Source organism: Vitis riparia, chromosome 9 (assembly GCF_004353265.1).
Source record: "Vitis riparia cultivar Riparia Gloire de Montpellier isolate 1030 chromosome 9, EGFV_Vit.rip_1.0, whole genome shotgun sequence".
Taxonomy (NCBI): Eukaryota; Viridiplantae; Streptophyta; class Magnoliopsida; order Vitales; family Vitaceae; genus Vitis; species Vitis riparia.
The window spans coordinates 16882215-16904830 of NC_048439.1; the positions used below are offsets into that span (position 1 = coordinate 16882215).

Sequence of the window (22616 nt, forward strand, 5' to 3'; positions counted from 1 at the left end):
CCGTAGGCCACAGTTTTCGGTTTTCCCGCTAATTATTAGCTTTGAAAAGGAAGGAGAGGACTGGGGAGCAGGGTTGTATAGTGTAGTCAATTATTTTGAATAATATCCCATGGACATGGTAGTACTAGTCCCACATGGTCCAATCAGGCAATCACCCTTATTATAACAATAATTGACCTTTACTTTTATTTTATTGGCCACAAAACTTTCTTGGGCCCCGCACTCTGGCATGTGGGCACCCACGGATACCACTAGGTTTAGACTCCCTCATATTATTCTTACAACTATACTATATACATATTCATTCATTTATGGAATTATGCTAAGATACAATCATACAAAAGCTGTCACATGCCATCTCATATTTCAAATATAATATTGACACGTGTAATTTATGTCATATTTATGATATATAAAAATTTGCCCAATTTAATTTATACCTTCAAATAAATTCGAGCCCTGGTACTATGGGCCTTACTTATCATAATAATACTTATAATTATTCCTTAAAAGAAAAAGTTAGAAGAGTAAAAGAGTGTTTCGTCCTATGATTTAAAAATAGTCTTTTATTTTTCACTATTTTTTTTAAACAATTTTTAAAAACAAAAAACATGAGTTGTTTTGACCATATTTTTAAAATTTTGTTTTTAAAAATTGTTTTTAAGTTGAAAGAATGAAAAACAATTTTTAAAAATATGACCAAATGTCCTTTAATATTGCAGGATTTTTCTCAAATTTTAAAATAATGTACTCCTTTTAAAATTATTCTTAAAATTAATTTGCGAGTGCGTTAAACAATATTTCTATTCAAAGTGTTTGGTTTCAATGAAATTATTTTCATTGAAAATATGTTTAGAAGAATCACTCATAAAATATTTCTTCAAGAAACATTATAAGTGATTTTTCTTTTTTTTTTTAATTTTACCAAACACTTAATTTTTTTCAAAAACACTTTTTATGCAAGTTCGTTTAACAATGATTTTAGGAAATATTTCTAATTTTTAAAAGATAAAAATTTTCGAAAATTAAAAAAATTATAAACATTTCCTAAAATCACTACCAAATACAAACCGTTCCTACAATTATTACCAATCAGACTCAAAGTTTCTTCTTTATCTAAAAAATAGGGTTTTAACTTAAAAAATCCTCTTTGATATTTTTTTTGGAAAATAAAATTTTCAGAATTTGTTTTAAGAAAATACTTATTTTGTAAGATTACTTTAAGGTATTTTGAGGTTTTTTTTTTAATATTATGAGAGGTAATTGGAAATATGAAAAACACAAAAAAAAAAAAAATGGGAACTTTTATCACATGTACACAACACCTTTTTGCTACCCCTTTAATAATTTTTTTTTTCTCTTACAAATGAATACTACCATTTTAAATTTTTAAATAATGATTTATAATATTCGAAAAACTCACAACTCTCAGTTTATTTTAAAATATATATTGATAATATAAAAATTATAGGGGATACAATAAAAGCAAAAATATTTTTATTTTAATAGATATCATAAAATATTGACGTTCATATTATAGTAATGAACAAATTTTATTTTATTTTTATTTAAAAATGAAAAATAAAAAATAAAAAATAACTCTTGGCCTCTTGTGCTCCCTAAAGAATAAAGCATATTCTTTTGTACATGCCTTTTGGGCCCAGAGTCTATAGATATACGGGTTGATCATGTGTTGTCTTCAATCTTATCACCATTGTCTTGTACAGATTCTTTCAACAACTCTTCAATTGCAAAATTGATCTGATTGATTCCCTGCTGCAGATTGCATAAGGTTGGTTTTGCAGACCTGGGCATATTTCTTCCCTGCTTAAAGCATCCTCCATTTTGAATATGATCAGGGTATTCCAGAGACCCTGGGCTTCAGCCTCATCAGCATTCTGGGCTCACCATCATCACACTCCCAGGATGGGGAGATGAGAAATGTTCTCCTGTTCCAACCTGAAACCAGAGATTATAAGAGCACGGAACCATATGTTGTTAATCTGCATTGTTTTAGTAGACTAAAGGTGGTTATGGGTATTCTGACACCTAAATAAGTCATGTTATTATTTATATGTATACAAAGTGATGGCAGAAAACAGGATTCTTATCTAACTAGCAAACCGAAGAGGATGGAAATTTCTTAGTTTCTATAGAAACATCGAGTGCATTACACAAATTAAGGTAAAAATAAAAGAAACAGAGAAAACTCCAACAACATCGATGCCCCAACATCTGACTTGGTAAGAGCTCGAAAACCATACCTCTTGGTGATTCTTAGTAGAAGCAAGGATTATAAATGAACAGATTGGAGGTTTTCTAGCATGGCAGAAAAGCAAGGAAAATAGAGGACAAGGAAGTTCTGCACCAATTGCTTGGAATTGAAGAAATTGAAGGGGAGGAGGATACAAAAGTAGTCAAGAAAATCTTGGCCTTAGTTCAGATCTTCCATACTGTTTTTACACAATGAACATCCCAAAATGGACTTGACTAACACACAGGTTCCACTATTGGTGTGTCTGTAGGTGTGGGTTTTTTCCTCTCTTTCTCTGAATTATGAATTAAAACAAAATGTCAGAAGGACAAAAACCCATGTAAATAGGGAGATAAAATGGAACACCCAAGAGAGAATGGAAAATTGCAAAAATAAATAATTAAGTAAATGATTAAATAAAAATAAAAATAAAAGAATAGGGCTGAAAAGGCACACAGAGACTTACCAAAATCTAGCGAAGAAATCCTCCTATACCCTAGAGCCTCAACTGTAAAAACATGCAAGGACTGCAACACAACTTCTTTAATTCCTTTTTCTGAGCCCTAATCCATTCAAACATCCACAAATTGGACATCTGACTCCTCTCCAGTCTATTACATTTGATGACTATTCATTCATTGCCTATCAGATTGCTTCATATCAGTATGATTGGATTATTTTGATAGGTAGGACCAAGCCCAATGGTAGGTTTTGTTGGATATGCAGAAGATTGATACCAATTTGTTGGAGTAATGAGGTTGATAGAGAATCACACAATTACAAGGAAGATAAAATTGGGGAGAATTAAAACTTTATTGTCTTCTATCACTTTCTCATTCAAATATTACATAATCTCCTATTTATAAATACTTGAACTAAACAAAATAAAAACTCCTAAAAATAAGATATAGAAACCATCTAGGATGACACAACTCAAAAATAGAAACTAAATAACTACTCAATAAAATATTCTCCCTCGACTTTTTGCGACCATTGCCCATGAAGCATGGTCAAAACTGACCAAATCGCATGCCAACCCATCACAATCTCTTATCCTCCATCTCAAAGGCAAACTCAAGTCACCAACCTACGGAGACAAATCTATCTCCTAGTATTTGCAGACACTAAAAAAATTGTCTAATCAGCTTGCCTTATGCAGTGCTACTCCCATTGAAGAAGATCTAGTTATCCTTGCCATGAACAAACTTGGAAACGAGTGTAAAGAAGTATTTGGTGTCATTCACAACCAAGGAACTCCCATCTCCTATGAAGAACTTCATGATCAACTAGCTGATAATGAAGAATTTCTAAAAAGCAATACCACCCACCTTGAACCCATTCCCATCATAGCCAATCTCACCCAAAATCCAAAGTTGAACTCACAAGGCTAAAACCCAAAATTTCCCCGCTCCTTCTCAATGACAGATCTGAAGCAGTTTGGGATGAAATGGAGAAGTTTCGTAGAAGACTATCGATGTGGAAAAAACAATACATCTCAAAAGGGGGACGACTTATTTTGATTAGAAGTACTTTGTCGAGCTTGCCAATCTACTTCATGTCCTTGTTTGTAATCCCTAAAAGGGTAAGAATGAGACTAGAAACAATTCAAAGGGACTTCCTTTCGGGAGGTGGAAATTTGGGAAAGAAGCCTTATTTGGTTAGTTGGACTACTATTTGCACGGATAAAAAAGGCGGACTTGGTATTAGAAGCCTCTCTTTGCTTAATCGGGCCCTCCTTGAAAGTGGAGTTGGAGATATGTTTCTAAAGGGGAAATCTTGTGGAAGCAAATTAAAGAGGGGAAATATGGGAAGGAAGGAGCAAGCAAGCACCCTTTGTGAAGTTGGAGGTGGTTATGGGGTTGGTGTTTGGAAAGCTATAAGGAAGGGATGGAATCTATTCTTTAGTAAAACCTCTTTTGAAGTGAGTAATGGTAGAAGGGTTAAGTTTTGGACCATTAGATGGTGTGTGGAGGAGCCTTTGTGTACCTCTATTCCCTCTTTGTATGCTTTGGCTTGATCAAAGGAAGCTTAGGTGGTGGATTTGTCGGAAGACTTAGGAGGGGGAGGACTTTGGTCCCGCACTTCACAAGGAATGTGAATGATTGGGAGTTGGAAGTTGTTGAAAATTTCTTTTCAACGTTGCAAGTAAAGACTATTAGAAGAGAAGTTAATGACAAGGTGATTTGGAAATATGGAGAAAATGATTGTTTTCTGTCAAATGCAGCTTTCAAGGACTTTGGTCCCGCACTTCACAAGGAATGTGAATGATTGGGAGTTGGAAGTTGTTGAAAATTTCTTTTCAACGTTGCGAGTAAAGACAATTAGAAGAGAAGTTAATGATAAAGTGATTTGGAAAGATGGAGAAAAGGATTATTTTCTGTCAAATGCAGCTTTCGAGGAGGAGAGGTCAGTCCTTTTCCCAAAAAACATCATCTAGAACCCATGGGTCCCCTCTAAGGTTAGCTTTTTTGCATGGGAAGCAAGTTGGGGAAAAGTATTGACTTAAGACAATCTTCAAAAGAGAGGGCAGGCTCTAGTGAACAGATGCTACATGTGCAAGCTGGAGGGAAAATCCATTGATCACATGCTACTTCACTACTCCAAAGCAAGGATTCTTTGGCACCTTTTATTCTCCTTATTTAGAATAGATCAGGCAATCTCCTCGGTCAAAGACACCCTTTTAAACTAGCATGACTCCTTTGTAGGGAAGAAAAGGAAAAAGGTGTAGAAAGCCGCCCTTCTGTGCATTTTCTGGACAATTTGGAGTGAACATAATCAAAGAGCCTTTGAAGATACAGAACAAATGATCAAAAGTTAAAACTTTCTTTCTCTTGTAATCTTTCTGCTTGGATTAGCTTGTATATAAGTGAAGCTTCATTGCCTTTGTTTGATTTTATAGAGTGGGTAAGGTCCTATTGAGCGTATTGGGTGTTTTTTGTATCTTCTTCCGAGACCCTCCTTTTGGTGCTCCTTGTTTATGTCATATGTACTCTAGTGTATCTTAATTTTTCCTAATATATACTTATCTATCTTTACCTATCAAAAAAAATTCTTTTTAATCACATTATTTGGAATATTTAATAATTTTTGAAAAAAAATAAGAATTCTAATAAGTTATTGCACATGTTAAGCTTCTTTTTTCATGGTTTTATTCAGTTTTTAGGGCTTTTCAAAGCTTATAAATAAAACTAATTACTGTAAAACGGGATTAATAATGAATAATAAATAAAAAATTTGCACACCTTACAACTTTCAATTGTGAGACTTCATTGCTATTTTTTTTTTTTTTTTATTGGAAACGCCACAAAGATATATTAATATAAAAAGAAGTACAAGAAGAAGGATGAGAAATCCTCCCACCAAAGACAACTAAAAAACAGGAAAAAACACAAAAACAAACGAACTCCCACTAAGGACCAATCCCTATGGAGAAAACACCGCTATCCAATCCAACTGAATCACATTAAGGGGAGTCCCCTTAAATGCCTTGGAACAGAAAGTCCAAAGGGAAGCAAGGAAAACAATAGAGTCCCAAAGGGACTCTGAATTCCTTGTTTTATCCTCGAAAATCCTTGCGTTTCTTTCCCACCACACAACCCGAATTAGAGCTATGCTCGCAGCTTGCCACAAGACTACCCCTCTCTTAGAATTACCGAAGCCTTGAAAATTGATGGACATCATGTCATATATGCTCCTTGGGGAAACCCAATCCATCTTAGCTAACTGAAATAGCCTGTGCCACAACCCAATCGTCAAGGAACAATGAAGAAAAAGGTGATCTGCTGATTCCCCGTGCTTCATGCACAGGATACAAATATCAGGACTAAGGGCTTTGTAGGGTCTTCTCACTTGCAACATGTCATTAGTATTCACCTTCTTGTGTGCCACTAACCAGACAAAGGACTTCACTTTGAAAGGAACTTGAGACTTCCACACGAACTTTGAAGGAAAGTTCTGAGGAGATCCAGAAGATTGAGATAATGCTAGAAAAAAGGATTTGACTGAAAAAAGCCCTGAAGAGGATAATGGCCATAATCTAGCATCTGGGACCGCAGGGGAGAGATACAAATCATCAAGAGAGCGCATGAGGCCTTCTAAGTCCTCAATCTCAGAATCTGACAGGTTACGGCGAAAATTCAAATTCCACAAGAAAGGCCGAGATGGACCGAGAACTGAAGAAATAGAAATGTTTTTATCCACAACTACTCTAAATAGTCTTGGATATTGGGTTCCCAAAGATTGGTCCCCCCGCCACAAATCTTCCCAGAACCGAATTCTTTCCCCGTTTCCTACCACAAACCGAGTAATCAAAGAAAACCCCTGAAAGACTTGAGCAATAGCCTTCCAAGGACAGCGATGTGACCATCTAACTAGAGTGTTAGCATCCCAACCATTAGAGTGTGCACCATAAATGCTTAAAATGACCTGATGCCAAAGAGCTGAACCCTCTCTAGGGTACCTCCATAACCATTTCCCTAGAAGAGCGAGATTCCTCCAAGAAATATTCCCCAAACCCAAACCCCCTATTGTCTTCGGTTTGCACACCACGTCCCACCTCACTAAATGATCCCTTTTGCCTTCCCCTACCCCTGACCATAAAAAATCCCTTTGCAACCTCTCGATTTTTGCAGCCACTGAAGCGGGAATTTTGAATAGGGAAAGGAAGTAACTTGGCAACTGGGAAAGACAAGATTGGATGAAAGTTATCCTCCCCCCGAAGGATAAGTAGGCCTTTTGCCACTCATCTAATCTACTTGAGATTCTCTCAATCACTGGATCCCAAAAGCCACGCGCCTTAGGGTTCCCGCCCAAGGGGAGACCCAGATAAAGAATAGGTCATTCAGACGCCTTACAATCAAGCATCTCAGCCAATCTTGAAAGATGAACCTGATCAAGATTGATGCCATAAATACTACTCTTGTTAAGATTGACCTTGAGCCCAGAAATGTGCCCAAACACTAACAAAAGACTCTTCAGAGTCTGCAGCTCTTCCTCCCTTGAGTTAGAAAAGAATATGGTGTCATCAGCAAATTGCAAATGGGACACCCTAGTTCTATTCCTACCCACCCTGAAACCCTCCATCAAATTTCTTTCCTCAGCTCTCATAAGCATCCTACTCAGTACATCTGCGACTAAAGTAAACAAAAAAGGGGATAAAGGGTCGCCTTGTCTCAATCCTCTTGAAGCCTTAACCCACCCTTTAGCACTACCATTCACCAAGATTGCATAAGATACCGAAGATAAACATCCACTCATCCATTTCCTCCATCTAGGACTGAACCCCTTCTTTTCTAACACGTGATCCAAAAAATCCCACTTCACGTGATCGTATGCCTTTTCGAAGTCTATTTTGAATACGACACCTTCCTCCCTTGACCTTCTTCTCTCATCCACTATCTCATTCGCTATAAGAACCGCGTCCAATATTTGTCTCCCTTGAACAAAAGCGCCTTGAGTATAGTGGATGGTCTCATGTAAAACCCCTCTTAGACGCCCTGAGAGCACTTTGGCTATTATCTTGTAGAGACTAGTAATCAAACTAATGGGTCTAAAGTCTGATATTCTCTTTGACAGACTCTTTTTGGGAATTAGAACAATGAAAGAGGCATTAGTGCTTTGATTGATAATTCCACTCCTATGAAATTCAGCGAACACTCTCACCAAATCCTCCTTAATCACATCCCAAACTCTTGGAATACGGCAATAGTAAAGCCATCTGGCCCCGGAGCCTTGTCCCTATCCAACTGAAAAATGGCCTTATAAATCTCTTCTTCAGTGAAAGGGGAGTCTAACCTTAGCGCACTCTTTTCCGAAATAGGGGACCAATCTAATCCTTCAACACCCCAAGACTCTCCTGTAGGATTTGTGTAAAGCTTTTCAAAGTAATGTAAGATCTCCTCTGTGATACTCTCGGCGTTCTTCAGCACTAAGCCCCTCTCATCCTCCAACTCCTTGATGTATTTCCTATTCCGCCTGCCATTAGCCACTTTATGATAAAACTTAGAATTGCAATCCCCTTCCTTGACCCATTTCACTTTGGCTTTTTGTCTCCAATGAATTTCCTCCCTCAATATTAATTCCTCTAGCTCCCCTTTTCTTGAGGCTCTTTGGCTTAACAAATCAGGATTGAGACCCCCTTCCTGCTCAATGACATCAAAGTTAGCTAAATCATTGAGAATACTTTTTTTCTTTTCTTTAAGCTCTCCAAAAGAAAACTTATTCCACTCCTTCAACTTAGCTTTAACATATTGAAGTCTCCTCATGAACTTATGACCTTCCCATCCGTTTCCTTGAAACCTACTCCACCAATCTTTAAAGTTCTCCTTGAATTTAGAGTGTTGTAACCACATATTCTCAAACCTAAAAGGTGTTGGCCCCCACATAAACGGGTTGGTATCCATAACAATTGGCCAATGATCCGATGTCCTTCTGATTAAGGCTTCTTGAAGGCCTTGGGGGAAGAGCATCCCTCACTCATTTGAGTAGAGAAAACGGTCCAATCTCTTACACACTGGAGACTCTTGCATATTCGACCAAGTGAATGAAGCATTCCGAAGAGGCGGGTCAAGCAACTCACATTCTCTAATAAAACTATCAAAGTCCCTCATGCTTGGAGTTAGGCTAGAACCCCCCATTTTTTCTGAGCTTCTCCTAATGACATTAAAATCACCGCCCACACACCATAGCGGGTAAGTTAATCCAAATATGTCAAAAAGTTCCACCCAAAAATCCTTCCTTAGAGAGGGACTATTTGGACCATAAACAGCAGAAATCCAAAGAGGTCCACATTCGTCCAAAGAGAACTTGACTGAGACCGAGAAAGATCCTATTACCACCTCCTCTCTACACAGCTTTTTTGAATCCCAGATAATCAAAATCCCACCTGATGCCCCAGACGCCGGAAGAGCGACCCAATCCTTATTTCTGATCGTCCAGACACTACCCACAAACCTTCTATCACACTTCTCCTTCTTTGTTTCCTGAATCATCACAACATCCAGATTCTCTGACCTAAGAAAATCTTTAACCATCCTACGCTTATTCCTTGAACCCAAACCCCTCACGTTCTAGCTAATGATTTTCATGGGAAAACACGAAGACCCTAACCTTTCGAGCCAAAACCAACAAGTCTCAATAACCTATGAGGCCTCTATTCTTCCTCCTAGAATACACCTTAATGTCAAGAGAGCATAATACCTCTCGCACTTTGGCCATTTTCCCGGGGGACAGGCCATCAATAAGGAAATCCGAATCCTCCTTATGCGACCTGACAATAGATTCCTTAGGGGTACAGCACTCGGTCATCTGGTTAGATAAAGCACACTGGTTCTCCTCCTCAACACGGTCAGGGATGTCACCAGGATTTAAACAGTCAACACCACCTTTTTCATAAAAAAATTTTGAGATGCCTTGATTTTCCGTAGGAGACTGAGGAAGAGGGACTGAATTGGAAAGAAGAGGACCAGAGGGATTCATCAAAGGAGAATCCGGACTACAGAAAGGAAGAGAAGGAAACTCGGGTGGCTGAGAAGAAGAGGGCTGACATACCTCCAAGATTTTGGCTCCCGGAATTTCGCAAATCCCCTCAAAGATTGGTCCTTTACCTCTGGTTATTGAATTAGAAGGTGAAACCATGTCTGAATAGCCACGAGGATCAAACCCCACTCGTCCCATTAGCCCTCGGTTGACTTCCACGCAGCTCGCCGAGGTGTCCTCCTTCAAAATATTACCAGTCAGAGGACATCTGGAGAGAGGATTCACTATGATTCCTCGCTCCATCTGAAAGCCCATCCCAAACTCCTCTTCCATGATGCGGTCTTCACTTGACGACAACGATCCCCGTATGAAAATGGGCTCACTGCGACACTGATCTCCCTGTCGTCGATCGGCACTTGGAGGGAAGAGGTTAGACCACGTCTTCTTTGAGATTGCCGTCTCTTCCTCCTGCGTAGCATCTCTCGTGTGAACCGCGGGGGCTTTCCCCTTCCTCGCTTCGATCTCTTCCCTTCGCGACGAGACTTCCATACCAGAGGGCTTCATTCCTCCTAAGATTTGGCCCAACCCCGACGGGCCTTTACACTTACAGCCCACGGTGTTGTCTGACGATGGCCTAGGGTTGGGAAGGGACTGGGCCTTTAGCTCAACGGTCCGACCTTCTTCTCCAAAGAAAGCGTCGGCGCCGGCCCTTGCATCATCTGGACTGATCTTCGCGATCGCCTTTGTAGGAGAAGCATCTCGCTAGGGAGAAAGGGACGATGTCGATGCAGACTGGTGGGCTTGAGGATCTTCTGGGCCATCTTGAAGCCCACTATGCCTCATCCCACTTTGGGCCCTAACCTTGTGGGCTTTAGAGGAGGACTCTTTCTCAGGCCCAATAAAATCAGCTGGACCCGATCTGCTCCATCCTCCTCCTATCTCCCCTTTCTCTGCCAAACGCATCCTTGATTGCCGATGACGTGCCCGGGGAAGACTCCTCTTTCTGTAGCACTCGACGTCCCTAACATTGCCTCGTAGCCCTTCTGCAACTTTTGGCAACTGAGAGACCAACCACCCACTCTCACCCACTCGTTCCTACTACGATTGATTTCAGACGTGACAGCGTCGGCATCGTCGTCTTCTCCGATGACTGAAACTGCTACTGTATAGGACCATTCTCCATCTTCCACCTCAAGCAACGCTGGTAACACGACGTTTGGAAGCATCTCCACCCACAGCTTCACCCTCGTCAAGTCCACCAACTTCAAAGTTTCCTTTGCCACCTTCGTCACTCTCCCCCATTGCTTCAAAATGAAATTCAGCTGGATTTCATCCCACAAATGGAAAGGGAGACCTTTCAGAACTAGCCAGCCCCTCCTGAACTTTCCTTGAACCACCATATTTTCCTTAGGCGACCATTTCCTTAGCAGAATCGTCCTTCCTTTCACTAAAAGTCTTCCCTGATCGTGAACCCTTTCCGCTCTCCTTGTTGAACTCACAAAGAAGCATCCTTTAAAAGCGGAAATGGGGTTAATGGACACCATTCCTTTCATCCCCATCATCCTCGCAATGGCTCTTCCTTCGTGAGTCCAGTCTTGGACTTTTTCTTGGCTTTCACATATTACAGCTCTGGCCCATTTTCCAGCTGACCACGTACCTCCAGTCCTCAAACCAGCCTCTGCCACCACTTCTGCATATGACCGTCCTCCTCTGAAAGTGTCCCCATTCATCCGAATATCACCATTCTTCTCCTTCGAAGCTCCTCGTCTCGTTCAGAATACTCTTGCACTGATAGAATTGCCTTCCTAAGATCTTCCCATCCTTTCCCTTTGACGCCCTCGGGGACGACAAGAAAAAGAGGTTTCCTTTTTGTAACAAATTCTGTAATTTTCATGAACCGCCCTCTGTTATTGAAGCATATCTCCATCAAGAGGGTCTTAGTCTTGCCCCTGATCTTTCGTACAAAACCCCTGGAAGCCTCCACCTCCACAACTTTCTTCAAATGCTCCATCAGCCAATCCAACTCCTCCATGTCAAATCCTATTGAAACTACGAAACCTCGGCTCCTCTCTGTTACCGATACCCAAGTTCCACCATTCAAACCTTCAAACTCTACCTGAAAAGATTTTTTCTCCACAATAATCCTTTCAGCTTTGCACTTCATTCTCCTTTCCAGACTTCATTGCTATTCTAAGGTTATCTTTCTTTCTTTTTTTCTTTTTTTTTTCCTATCTTTTTTTTTTACCTTTTACCCAGCTACTATAATTGTATTCTTGTTTCCTTCCTTAAATCCTAAAAATTTGAAACCCTAGCCCACCTTATTTGATTGTAGATAATCATCTTAGCATTATCCTACCATCAAAATGTCCTAAGGTTGTCCTACATCAAAGTGTTCCCAACAGCTAAGATCAGTCAATACAAATCACTTGGCTAAGAAATCTGCCTCTTGATTTGGCAATTTATAGAGCAAGGTTGAGAAGCATTGAACCCTGAAGCTAGCCTTATTAGAAATTTCTTTAATCAACCAAACAACATCTATGAGGAAGATTTTTTTTTTTTTTTTCCTTTTGTATGAAAAACAAACATTATATTGCCATAAAATTAGTAAGCACTAAGTACAAACAAGGATAAAAAATTATTTTCCCATTACATAATCTGATGTATGAATTTGATCAAAAGAAAGAAAATTTGCACTACTCAGGAAAAGCGAAAGTAATTGCACAACTAAAATGGTCATAAGAGGAAGGACTTTAAATATACACATTTAACCTTGAACTCTTTCAAAGTTTAAAGTTCAAGAACCTCATAAGAAACCATCCTAAAAGATAACTTCCATTCTAATGCTTACATAACAATAGTTGATATACACAATGATAAAATCAAATTGACAAATCACATTTCCAGATATTTCATTCCATTACCAATAGATTGTCCAAAATTAGTTGACAAATGCAAAAAAAAAACCTTATTCTAAAGATTTATGACAGAAGAGGTCAGTTAGGATCCCACCATCAATATGCATCATAGTTTAGAGTTTTACTTTGAAGCAAAAGTGATCCTAGAAAATATTATCTCACAACTATAAACAGGAAGTAAATTTAAAATGCAAGTTATGCACAGCATTTTGATTGTTCCAACAATTTTGAAAAGGTCAAACTATAGCTAATCTAGTCCCTGAAATTCTAACTTTGATCAGCCAAATGACAAAGCAAAGGACAGAGCAAAAATATTTACCTGTGTTATTATGATAAGAATAATATGTACAACAATCAAAACAATAAAACAGTCATTACAGAACCAACAAGTTTATAGGAATCGTAACAAATTACAAAACAATTTTAATAAGCAATTTCCTTGAAAATGATGCACAATAAACCACATAGATCAGAACAAATGCATACCAGGAATAATGGCAATGACTGATGAAAGCACTGAATCTGTAAATTTGAAGATTTCCAATGAAACTTTCCTCATAAAGATAGTAGCAATATGCAAAAGATCAAAATTGCTCCCATAAAGCGACACCAAATTCATTCGGCTTAAACAGGCCACGAAACCAACTGGCCTCAAGATTCCTGAGTATAAACCTTATGCAGCTGCAGGTCTTTCAGGGGTTTCCCCAATATAGATATGATACTAGTTTCTCATGATTAGCATGATCAGCAATTCTTACCAGGCACAGACCTTTTCACCGAGCTTTTGGGTTTTATGTTTAGTCAGAGCTTCAAATTAGATTTTACAAGTGGAGGCCTTTTTCTTGATTGATTTCCCAGTCTTTTCCATCTCATCATACTGCTTTTCCCATGATGTAATCTCACATCTGTCTTGCCTTGCCTCATCCACCCTTCTCTCTCACCACTATCGCCTTCTACTGGATCCTTCAAAAGCTTCTTAAGCTTTGGATCATCCAAAAATCCTTTTGATCTCATCTCAGCATACAATTCTCTTGCCTTAACTAACCAGCCAAATTTTGTCAAGCCTTCTATCAGTAACTTGAAATGTTCAGAACCAGGCACTACATCAAACTGTTTCATTTCTACCCAAATCTTCAATGCATTCTCAGGTTGATCTAACTTGAATAAGTTATCGAGAATAAGAAGAAACGTATCACCATTAGGACCAAAACCAGCTGTTCTCATTTGTTTAAGCACTTCAAAAGTTTCTTCGTAGCTAGCACCCTCAAGAAATGCATGGTAAGTTTCAGTAGTTGGACCTAGATTTTCCCCTATCATAGCAGCCAATATAGTTCTTGCCTCTTCTAGTTTTTTTGCTTTACATAAAGGACGTATCATGCAGTTGTAAGAGGCAGAATCCAGTTGCAAGCCCATCTCTTTGATTTTTCCCAGGATTTTGAGAGCTTCCGTCAAGCAATTTTCATGAGTTAGTACATATATCAAAGAATTGTAAACCTCCAGGCCAGGGATCCAACCCCTTTTTTTCATATCATCAAACAATCTCAGTGAGTCAAAAAGATTTCCAAATTTGAGAAGCAGGAAATCATAAGAGTATAAGTAGTTGCATTAGGAACAATACAGCATTTTGACATTTCTCTCCAAATTCTCTTGGCTTCAAATATATCAAGAGCTACATTAGACCATCCATTAAGAATTATATTGAAGCCCTCAGTCTCCAAAGGAAAGAGCTTCTTATTTTGAAACATGAGCTCTTCAGCATCTTCAACATTCCCATGTTTACATAGAGCAGTCAGCAGTGTGTAGAATGCTTCCTGATCTGGAGATAGTCTGAACTTCTCCATAATGTGGAATGTTTTAATGGCTTTGCATGGATCATTTGCAGCAGTATATCTGTTAAAAACACAAATAGAAGAAAATAACATAATCTTACTCAATATTTATGGGGTGTGAAATAAACAAACAAAAATAAAAATAAAAATAAATGTGAAATTTGAATAAATCCTGCCAATTTAATTATCAGAAAAGACAAATGCCCTTTTTCTAGTTGGCAAAATTGAAGAAATCATTTACTTTCCTTTTCGAAAGAGAAAATAAAATAGAAGTGTGTTTTGAACTCAAAAAGATCAGTTTGATTTGGATTGTAAAAGTACTTCTATATGAGAGAAAAGACAAGAAGCCTTTTTTTCCAAACAAAAAACGACAAGCAAAAAGGGAAAAAAGGGGTTTATCAAAATATCACTGCATAACCATAAAAAATGCTTAAACACTATTACCACCCATACAGCAGCATCTGCAACTGATAAGCTAAGACAAAAATATTTATTTCTTAGTTTTTAATAAAGTGATCTTTTTAGCAAAACAATTTAGCAGACTTGGCTTTTGCTTTCACTTTGGAGCAAATCAGAACAACATAAAGCAAATATATCGCCATTTTCTTATCCAACTAAACCACACAATAAATAAGTGAAATTTCACTTTTCTATTGCAAAATTCAGAGCTCAAAAAATATAATGTACTAAAGAAGGTGATTCCACAATGAGATCCCAAACCAAAGTGTGACAATGTTCATTTTCACTCCAAAAAAAACACAAAAAAAAAAAAAACGAATGAAACTGTAAGAGACGACATAACACTGGATTGAGAGAAACAACTATCAATTTTTTTACATGCAGCAATCATACAAAGTTCCAATTTTTTTTAAAAAAAAATGGGGATGTCATTAAATCATTCCATTTCATTATTCACTCATATTGCTAATTGGTTGATTTAACAACTGCATTTACTTCCTTCAAAATTTATCCCAAATAGAATATATATATTTTTTTTTTCAATAACTAAAACTTATCTTTATTTCATTTTGTTATCTTATGGGGGCTTCTATACTCTTCATTTAGACCTTTTTCCTATTTGAGAATTGAAAGACAAGTGGTCTCACTCACTATTCATGGCAGGCCCTTAATTAGGCATCAATTTATAGAGGATTAGCATCATTTTAGAGTGTCAAAAAATAATATCAAACTTTGATGTACCATACTTAATTCTATAGAACCACAAACAGAATGGATAAGGCTTCCTAGGTGAAATAATTAAAAATTCAAGAGAGGGGAGTGGGGTGCAGAAGTGGGAAAAGGTGCAGCAGGATGAAAATATTTTTAAAAATGTAACTTATTTTTCCCTTTTTTGATCCAAAAAAGATTACAATATATTTTATTTTAAATAAGGAGACTAATCACTTAAAATTATATCTATGACCTTTTGTTGAATAATAAGACATTTTATTTTGCAAAAGTAAAATGCCATATAAATTAACGAATTGTCTTCTAAGGCAAAAGCCTTTTAGGGTGCCCAATTGATTAGGGCAAATGCCAGGATGTGTGGTAGAGGCACATAGTCTTAGATTCAAATTGTGCTACTAGTTGAATGCCTTGGATTACCTAGTCCTTATTATGGCAAGCACAATCAATACACCAAGGTTTGAGCCCCCATGAAAAGTCCGAAGGGCTTAGCCATGGAAGTTTCCTCGATCATCAAAAAGATATGCCGTGTAAGCCAGTAATCAATGAATAGATGTTACCTACAAAATCCCTTCTATGAAGCCTAAAATCATAATTGTTCTCTCTCAACCCTCTCAAGGAACTCCATTCTTTTCAAATACCTTGACCCTAAGTTTTCAGCACCTTACAAGTAACTTTACCAATCATTTTTTACTTTTTGTAAAGATTTCCTTTTCTATGTGGTGCCTTTTGTTTCTTAAATCTATTGGATAATAATGTTGCACAAAGGGGGTTGCAATGACTAAGCCCGAACGATTGTTTACCAAAAACATTGGTCTTTACAAAGTCGTAAGACCATGTAGTAAAATACCAATTTTCCTATTGCAACCTAATTTTACCTTCATAGACTTCTCAAGATATTTTCTCATGAAGTTTTGTTATGGCGGGAACGTTGACTAGAGATTTCTTATAAAAACATTAGTCCCGCCTAATTTATAATGAGAATATTTCAATTTTTTAGGGGCGATTCTTATAGTGCTATTCAAGGATTCAATAAGCTAATTCTTGTGTATGTCTATTTGTCAAGTTGTCCACCTAAACAGGAGGTTGTTATAGATGCTATAACAAATGATAATGTTGGTTTTTGGTTTAGGAGTTGGGTTTTTTATTTTCTTGAGAAACTAACGAGGCTTAGTGTTTATGTCATAATTGTTAAATGCATGCTTCAAGGCACCTAGGCTCAAGGAGCAAACACTCCCTAGCTATAGCCCCTTGCCTACCAACACATGCACATTGTTGGAGAGGCACACCTCATGTGTATTCTTCTTTTTTTTAATATTTTATTCTTGAAATTTCTAATTGTAGATTGAAATTTTATATAATTGTGTTAGTTTATTGTGCATACTTATTTTAAATACTTGAAATCTTAAATCTTTTGTTCCTCATATTGAATTTTGAGTCACATTTTATAAAATCAACATGTATCATATGTTGCGCCTCACTTCACTTAGGCGTGCATGTAGAGTTACACCTTACACCTAAGCTTTAGGACACTTTTGCACCTTAAGTGTGCTTTGCGCCTTTTCAAAACAATGTTTATTTTCCATTTTTAATTTGGTTTCTAGAAACACACACACACACGGATATATATATATATATATATATACACAGATCATAGCTGTGAAAGGCGCACCTAGGCTCCAGGTGGCACAACGCCATCCTCCAAAGCCTCCCTTGACTGTAGGCGCCACCCCTTCACATGCACACACACACACATATATATATATAGAGATCATAACTGTGAAAGGTGTACCTAGGCTCCAGGCAGCACGATGCCATGCTCCGAAGCCTCACTTGACTATAGGCACCACCCCTTCACAAAGGTGTTGATTCGGCGTGCAAGGCGCTCGCCTCCACCAAGGTATGACACCCCCAACAGGTGCGCCTCCTTCCTCATTCTTCTTCTTCTTCTAGTTTTCTTCTTCTTCTCCAGCGATGAGTTGCAGTGGAGAACATGATCAAACCTAAGCCTTTTTTCTTTTCTTTTTTTTTTTATTTGTTGAGACCAAAATGACATCGTTTTTCCCTTTTATTTTTTATTTTTTAAAAAAGGACCAAAACGACGTCGTTTTGGACCCTGTTATTTTAAAAGAAACAGGCCAAAACGACATCATTTTGGAGCCCATTTATTTTTTTGAAAAAAAGGATCAAAACGACGTCGTTTTGGACCTTTTCTTCACTTTCAGCCCCTAGATTGCTCATTTTGAAGCCAACAAAACCCAAAAACAAGCCCTAGCTTAGCCTCTGCCTCTCATGTGCCTGTGAAGAACAGAAGAAGACGAAGAGGAGGAGGAAAAATAAAGGAAAATTTATGGGGCCTTGGTATATGTGCTTAGGACAAATAAATGATTAGTAAATTATATTATATTATATTATATAAAATTATATATGTAAGATAGGGGGCGCCTCATTTCACTAAAGCTCCCACCTTAGACTCTAGGAGGACTTTGCACCTTAGTGCGCCTTGAGCCTTTTAAAACTATGTTGTAGATATACATAGTTTTAAAAAAATGGTATTTTTCAGCATTACTATGTTGACACATGCACACACACATATATTAGCTCACGATTGCAAATATACGTAGTTTAAAGAAAAAAAAGAAAGAAATATTTTTCAGCATTACTATGTTGACACATACACACATATATTAGCTCATGATTGCAAATATACATACTTTAAAGAAAAAAAAAAAAGAAATATTTTTCAGCATTACTATGTTGACACACACACACACATATATTAGCTCATGATTGCAGATATACGTAGTTTAAAGAAAAAAAAAAGTATTTTTCAACATTACTATGTTGACACACACACACATATATTAGCTCATGATTGCAGATATACGTAGTTTAAAGAACAAAAAAAAGTATTTTTCAGCATTACTATGTTGACACACACACACACATGCTCATGATTGCAGATATACGTAGTTTAAAACAATAAAGTATTTGTCAACATTACCATGAAATCAACTTTACAATAAAAGAAAATAGGAAAATTGCAAGAAAAGGAAAATAAAATACAAATTTGAATCTTTTATAGCTTTGTTAACTTTCTTAGATGAGGAGTGAAGAGTTTGAAAGTGTATAAATTTTTTAATTAATGTTATTATATTTTAGTTTAGATTTTTTATTACATGTATGATTTTCACATGTATGACATCAGCCACCTCAAGTATTTCTTTTATATTTTATAAAAGTTTGCAATAAAGATATTTTAGTCATTATATTTAAAAAACAATCATTAGTCTCCTAATGTTAAAATAAATCTACTTTAATCTTTTGAGTTGAAAACAATGAAAAGTAAGTCAAATTTGTTCAAATATTTTTACCTGGCTACACCTTATCCCACATTTCCCTTTTTTTATAGAAACTTTTATAGATAGAAAAAGAAGTATAAAGAATGAGATACCCTTTACAGAAAGCAACATTACAAGAAACCAGTAGCCATACAATAAACCACAATTCCAACCTCAAGTAACACTACTAGCTTGGCAAAGATTTCTTGATGCCAACTAAGAAATTTCTATCAAGGAGAAAGTTTTGTAGCAATGCTCATAAGAAATAGAATAGCGAGATGACAACATCTAGAATGGATTTTTGGTCAGCAAGCCAAGATATTTCATAAAAAGGGAAAAAAGATACCCATATACAGTCATGATCGAGGGGTTTCATTTTCCACCCCCTCTTCAATTATTAGATCACAATTGTTGTGTGACTGACTGCCTCCATGATGCCAATGAAATTGTCTTAAGATAGAAAAAAAGATTTGATTGTCTCTTCAAGCAAGAGACAGCACTTAAATGTAAGGTCTACAACATCTCACATTCAATGAGAGTGGATTTTGTTTTCCATTCCTATGAGAGTATAAATTTCATCATGTTTTCCGTTTGATTCAGAAATTTTTGGTTAGATTTTTATATATATTTGGCTGCACTTATGAATGAAATTATTATTCCTTTTTCTTGTTTGGGGGATTGAATATTTGCAATAATTTTTGTTTTGAGTGCATTGGTATTTCTTTGGGTTGTGCAAAAAGGCAAATTTAGGGTTCCAAATGAATACCTAAAACTAGATAGATTATAATTTTGATTTCAGTCTGTCTTGTAGTTTGTGCATGTTCGAGTTTTAATGCATGAAGGATTGGTTTTGCTTAATGTAAGTGGGTTTGGTTGATTCATGGATTATTGGATTTTTACCATGGACCTCTGCAATTTCTCTCCCAAAAATTCTGCCATTCAAAATTACTTTCTTATTATTTTTGTTGCTGCAACAGAAGCCAAGCAAGGCCCAAAATTCAAGTGGACTCGACAGATGAGTTAGTGCAACAATTCAATAGGAAGGCTAAAAATTTTCTCTATTTTACAGGATGTTTGATTATGAGAACATAAGAAACTTGACTCGATTAAAAAATTATGTCTAATGCATGTTGGTTGATATATCTAAAATCCAACTTGTGCATATTACATGTTTATTGTGATTTTCTACTGTATTATTATATTGGATGGTGATTAGATCTAGGTGTTATTTTATTATAATTATTTGTTTGTTAGATGAGAAAAAAGAATAAGAAAGAGATAGAAGGGATTAAGAATTATGTGGTAATTAAGCTGTAACGAATTTACAGCACAAGTTTAAGCTTTATAATTTTGTGGCCATGTGTATGGAAGGTTGTGAACCTATTGCAGTTGCTTTACCAATGCTTCTAATAAGATGTTTAATGCTTCATATAGATCAGAATATAAAAAATGTGATTAAAAGGAGACTCTGATTAGTAATATATTTCACATCATATATCATTATTCCCCAAAAGGGTTGGCATTGGCCTGAGCAGTAAGATCTCCATTGATGTTTACTCAAACTGCCATATGATTATTAAGGCGTCAAGGATGCAAACAAATCTTATCAACTATGAGATGATTCATGTTCATTATTTCAATATTATGACCCTTGGAAGGTAAGCTAAATATCTGGTGTTTATATGAAAACCTAGATTGCTCAATTTGCTTTCTCTAATAATGGAAAACAAGATGTGAAGCCAATTTAGCATTCCATTGCATCACATTTCCACCATGTTCCCCACACTTATCATCGATTCCTGCTTCTGATTCCTGCCACAACCAACCAGAATGGGAGATCTAGCACCTTTCCCATTCTTGGGCAATCCAGGAACAGTTGTAGCTACACTATCCCAACCTCAGATTCCCACCCAAAAAAAAAAACAAAACCATCCAACAGGCCCCTTAAGTTTCAGCAGCAGATAAAGAAGCACTATCACAAATATAATTAAGAACAACTTATCTTGTATGACCATACATCAAATGATAAATGGAATGCACATACTCCACTTCCTGATAGTTCCTTATTTCAACTAAAACTAAAATAAAGCTCCTTTTGGTTGCTAAGAAAATGTAGGAAAGGAAAAAATTACATATATTTTTAATGTTGGATTTTCGTAGTATGGAACCTCAAGAACAAAATCCCCCTTTGTTGAGCCTCATATAAATGAAGCTAAGTTGGGATTAGATTAGCGCTTTTTACTCACTGTAAGTTAAGACCATATAAAACATGAGATACAGAGTTCTATCTTCTTCCATTTTCTCCAGGTTTCTCAGCAACGAAACAGAGTGCAACTGCAAACAAATAAACAGAAAAGGGAACTGGGCCTCACCGATCAATCATGATGAGCATTGCCCGGCGAGTATCCACCGAAGACCGATGCAACTCACGAATCAAACACCAAGCAACACCGAACTTTTTACAATTCCCCAGTATCCATATCACCAACCCACGAGTCCTCTCACTATTACAACCCCATTTTTCACCCCAATTGAACACCCAATACGCCAATCTCCAATCCTCTCTCAACCCCCAAATCGCCCAATAAACCAACTCCTGGTTCGGCTCCACTCCGGACCCATCAAGAACAGCCATGACCTCGGCTTCCGAGGACAAACCCTCAAGCCGTTTGAGCAATTCGGGAAGACCCGATTTGAGTGGATCACAGACATCCTCTTTGCAACGGATCAAATCAAATGGGTCGTAGAGTGTTTGGGTAGAGAGGTGCCGGGGAACTGAGAAACGCGGCTTGTGTAGAGGTGTTCGAGGAAATGTGAGAGAGAGAGTTTGAAGTGAATGTGAGGAAACGGGGCGGAGGAGAAGGGTGAGGAAGAATTGAGGATAGATTCTTGGGAACGGGAGCTTCTTTGAGAGAGTGAAAAGTGCCATTTTGTGGGGCTTTGGTTGCAGCCTAGCAGGTAGAGTTTGGAGTAGACGGAGAAGGTTTGAGTCCAAGTCCGGGGCATGGTTCCAATCTCAAACTCTGTTTTCTGGAATTTAAAAGTTTCCATATAAGAAAGATTTTCTTAAATTAAATAAATAAATAATAATTATTTTAAAATTTCGTAAATAAAATAAAATTTTATGTAAATCCTACCAACATTACGTTTCATGTATGATGAGCCCTCCCACACATGACTAAAGTAAAAAAGTTCATAATAATAAAAATAAAAATAAAATTAAGATTAATAACAATAAAACTAGAAAAATAAAATTTAAATTAAAAAATATCATAGAAGATATTGAAATTCTTTGTGTGAACAATAAAATATGAAATAAAATCAAAATGGGAAAATAAATATAAAAAATAAAAATAAAAATAAAATAAAATGTTAGAGGAAATTGGTTTACCATCAAAATTTATGATTTGATATATAAAAATATTGGTTTCTTGCTCATAGTATATTGTTCCCTAATTAGTTCACTTTAATTATGTTGATTGATATCAACAAATTGCTTTTAGCTAAATAGAAAAAGTCAAATATTTGATTTTTTTTCTACTCAATCAAAAAACAAACACCACCTTAATAAAAAGAGTCCAAATGTCTTAAGGTTCGATTTCATATTATTCATGAT

At 36.8% G+C, this 22616-nt stretch overlaps 2 protein-coding genes across 2 annotated transcripts; both read right to left on the reverse strand.

Moving 5' to 3' along the window:
• Positions 1–1589: 1589 nt before the first annotated feature.
• LOC117922586 (pentatricopeptide repeat-containing protein At1g80880, mitochondrial-like) lies at positions 1590–21996 on the reverse strand. Its single transcript, XM_034840746.1, is given in 4 exon segments — positions 1590–1959; positions 13132–14216; positions 14219–14535; positions 21373–21996. Coding segments are annotated over 3 exon segments (1644 nt in total). The 5' UTR covers positions 21930–21996; the 3' UTR covers positions 1590–1959; positions 13132–13446.
• LOC117921860 (transcription factor Pur-alpha 1-like) lies at positions 11457–11894 on the reverse strand. The gene has a single exon (XM_034839813.1). The coding sequence runs from the start codon at positions 11892–11894 to the stop codon at positions 11457–11459; it is 438 nt and encodes a 145-aa protein (XP_034695704.1).
• Positions 21997–22616: the final 620 nt, after the last annotated feature.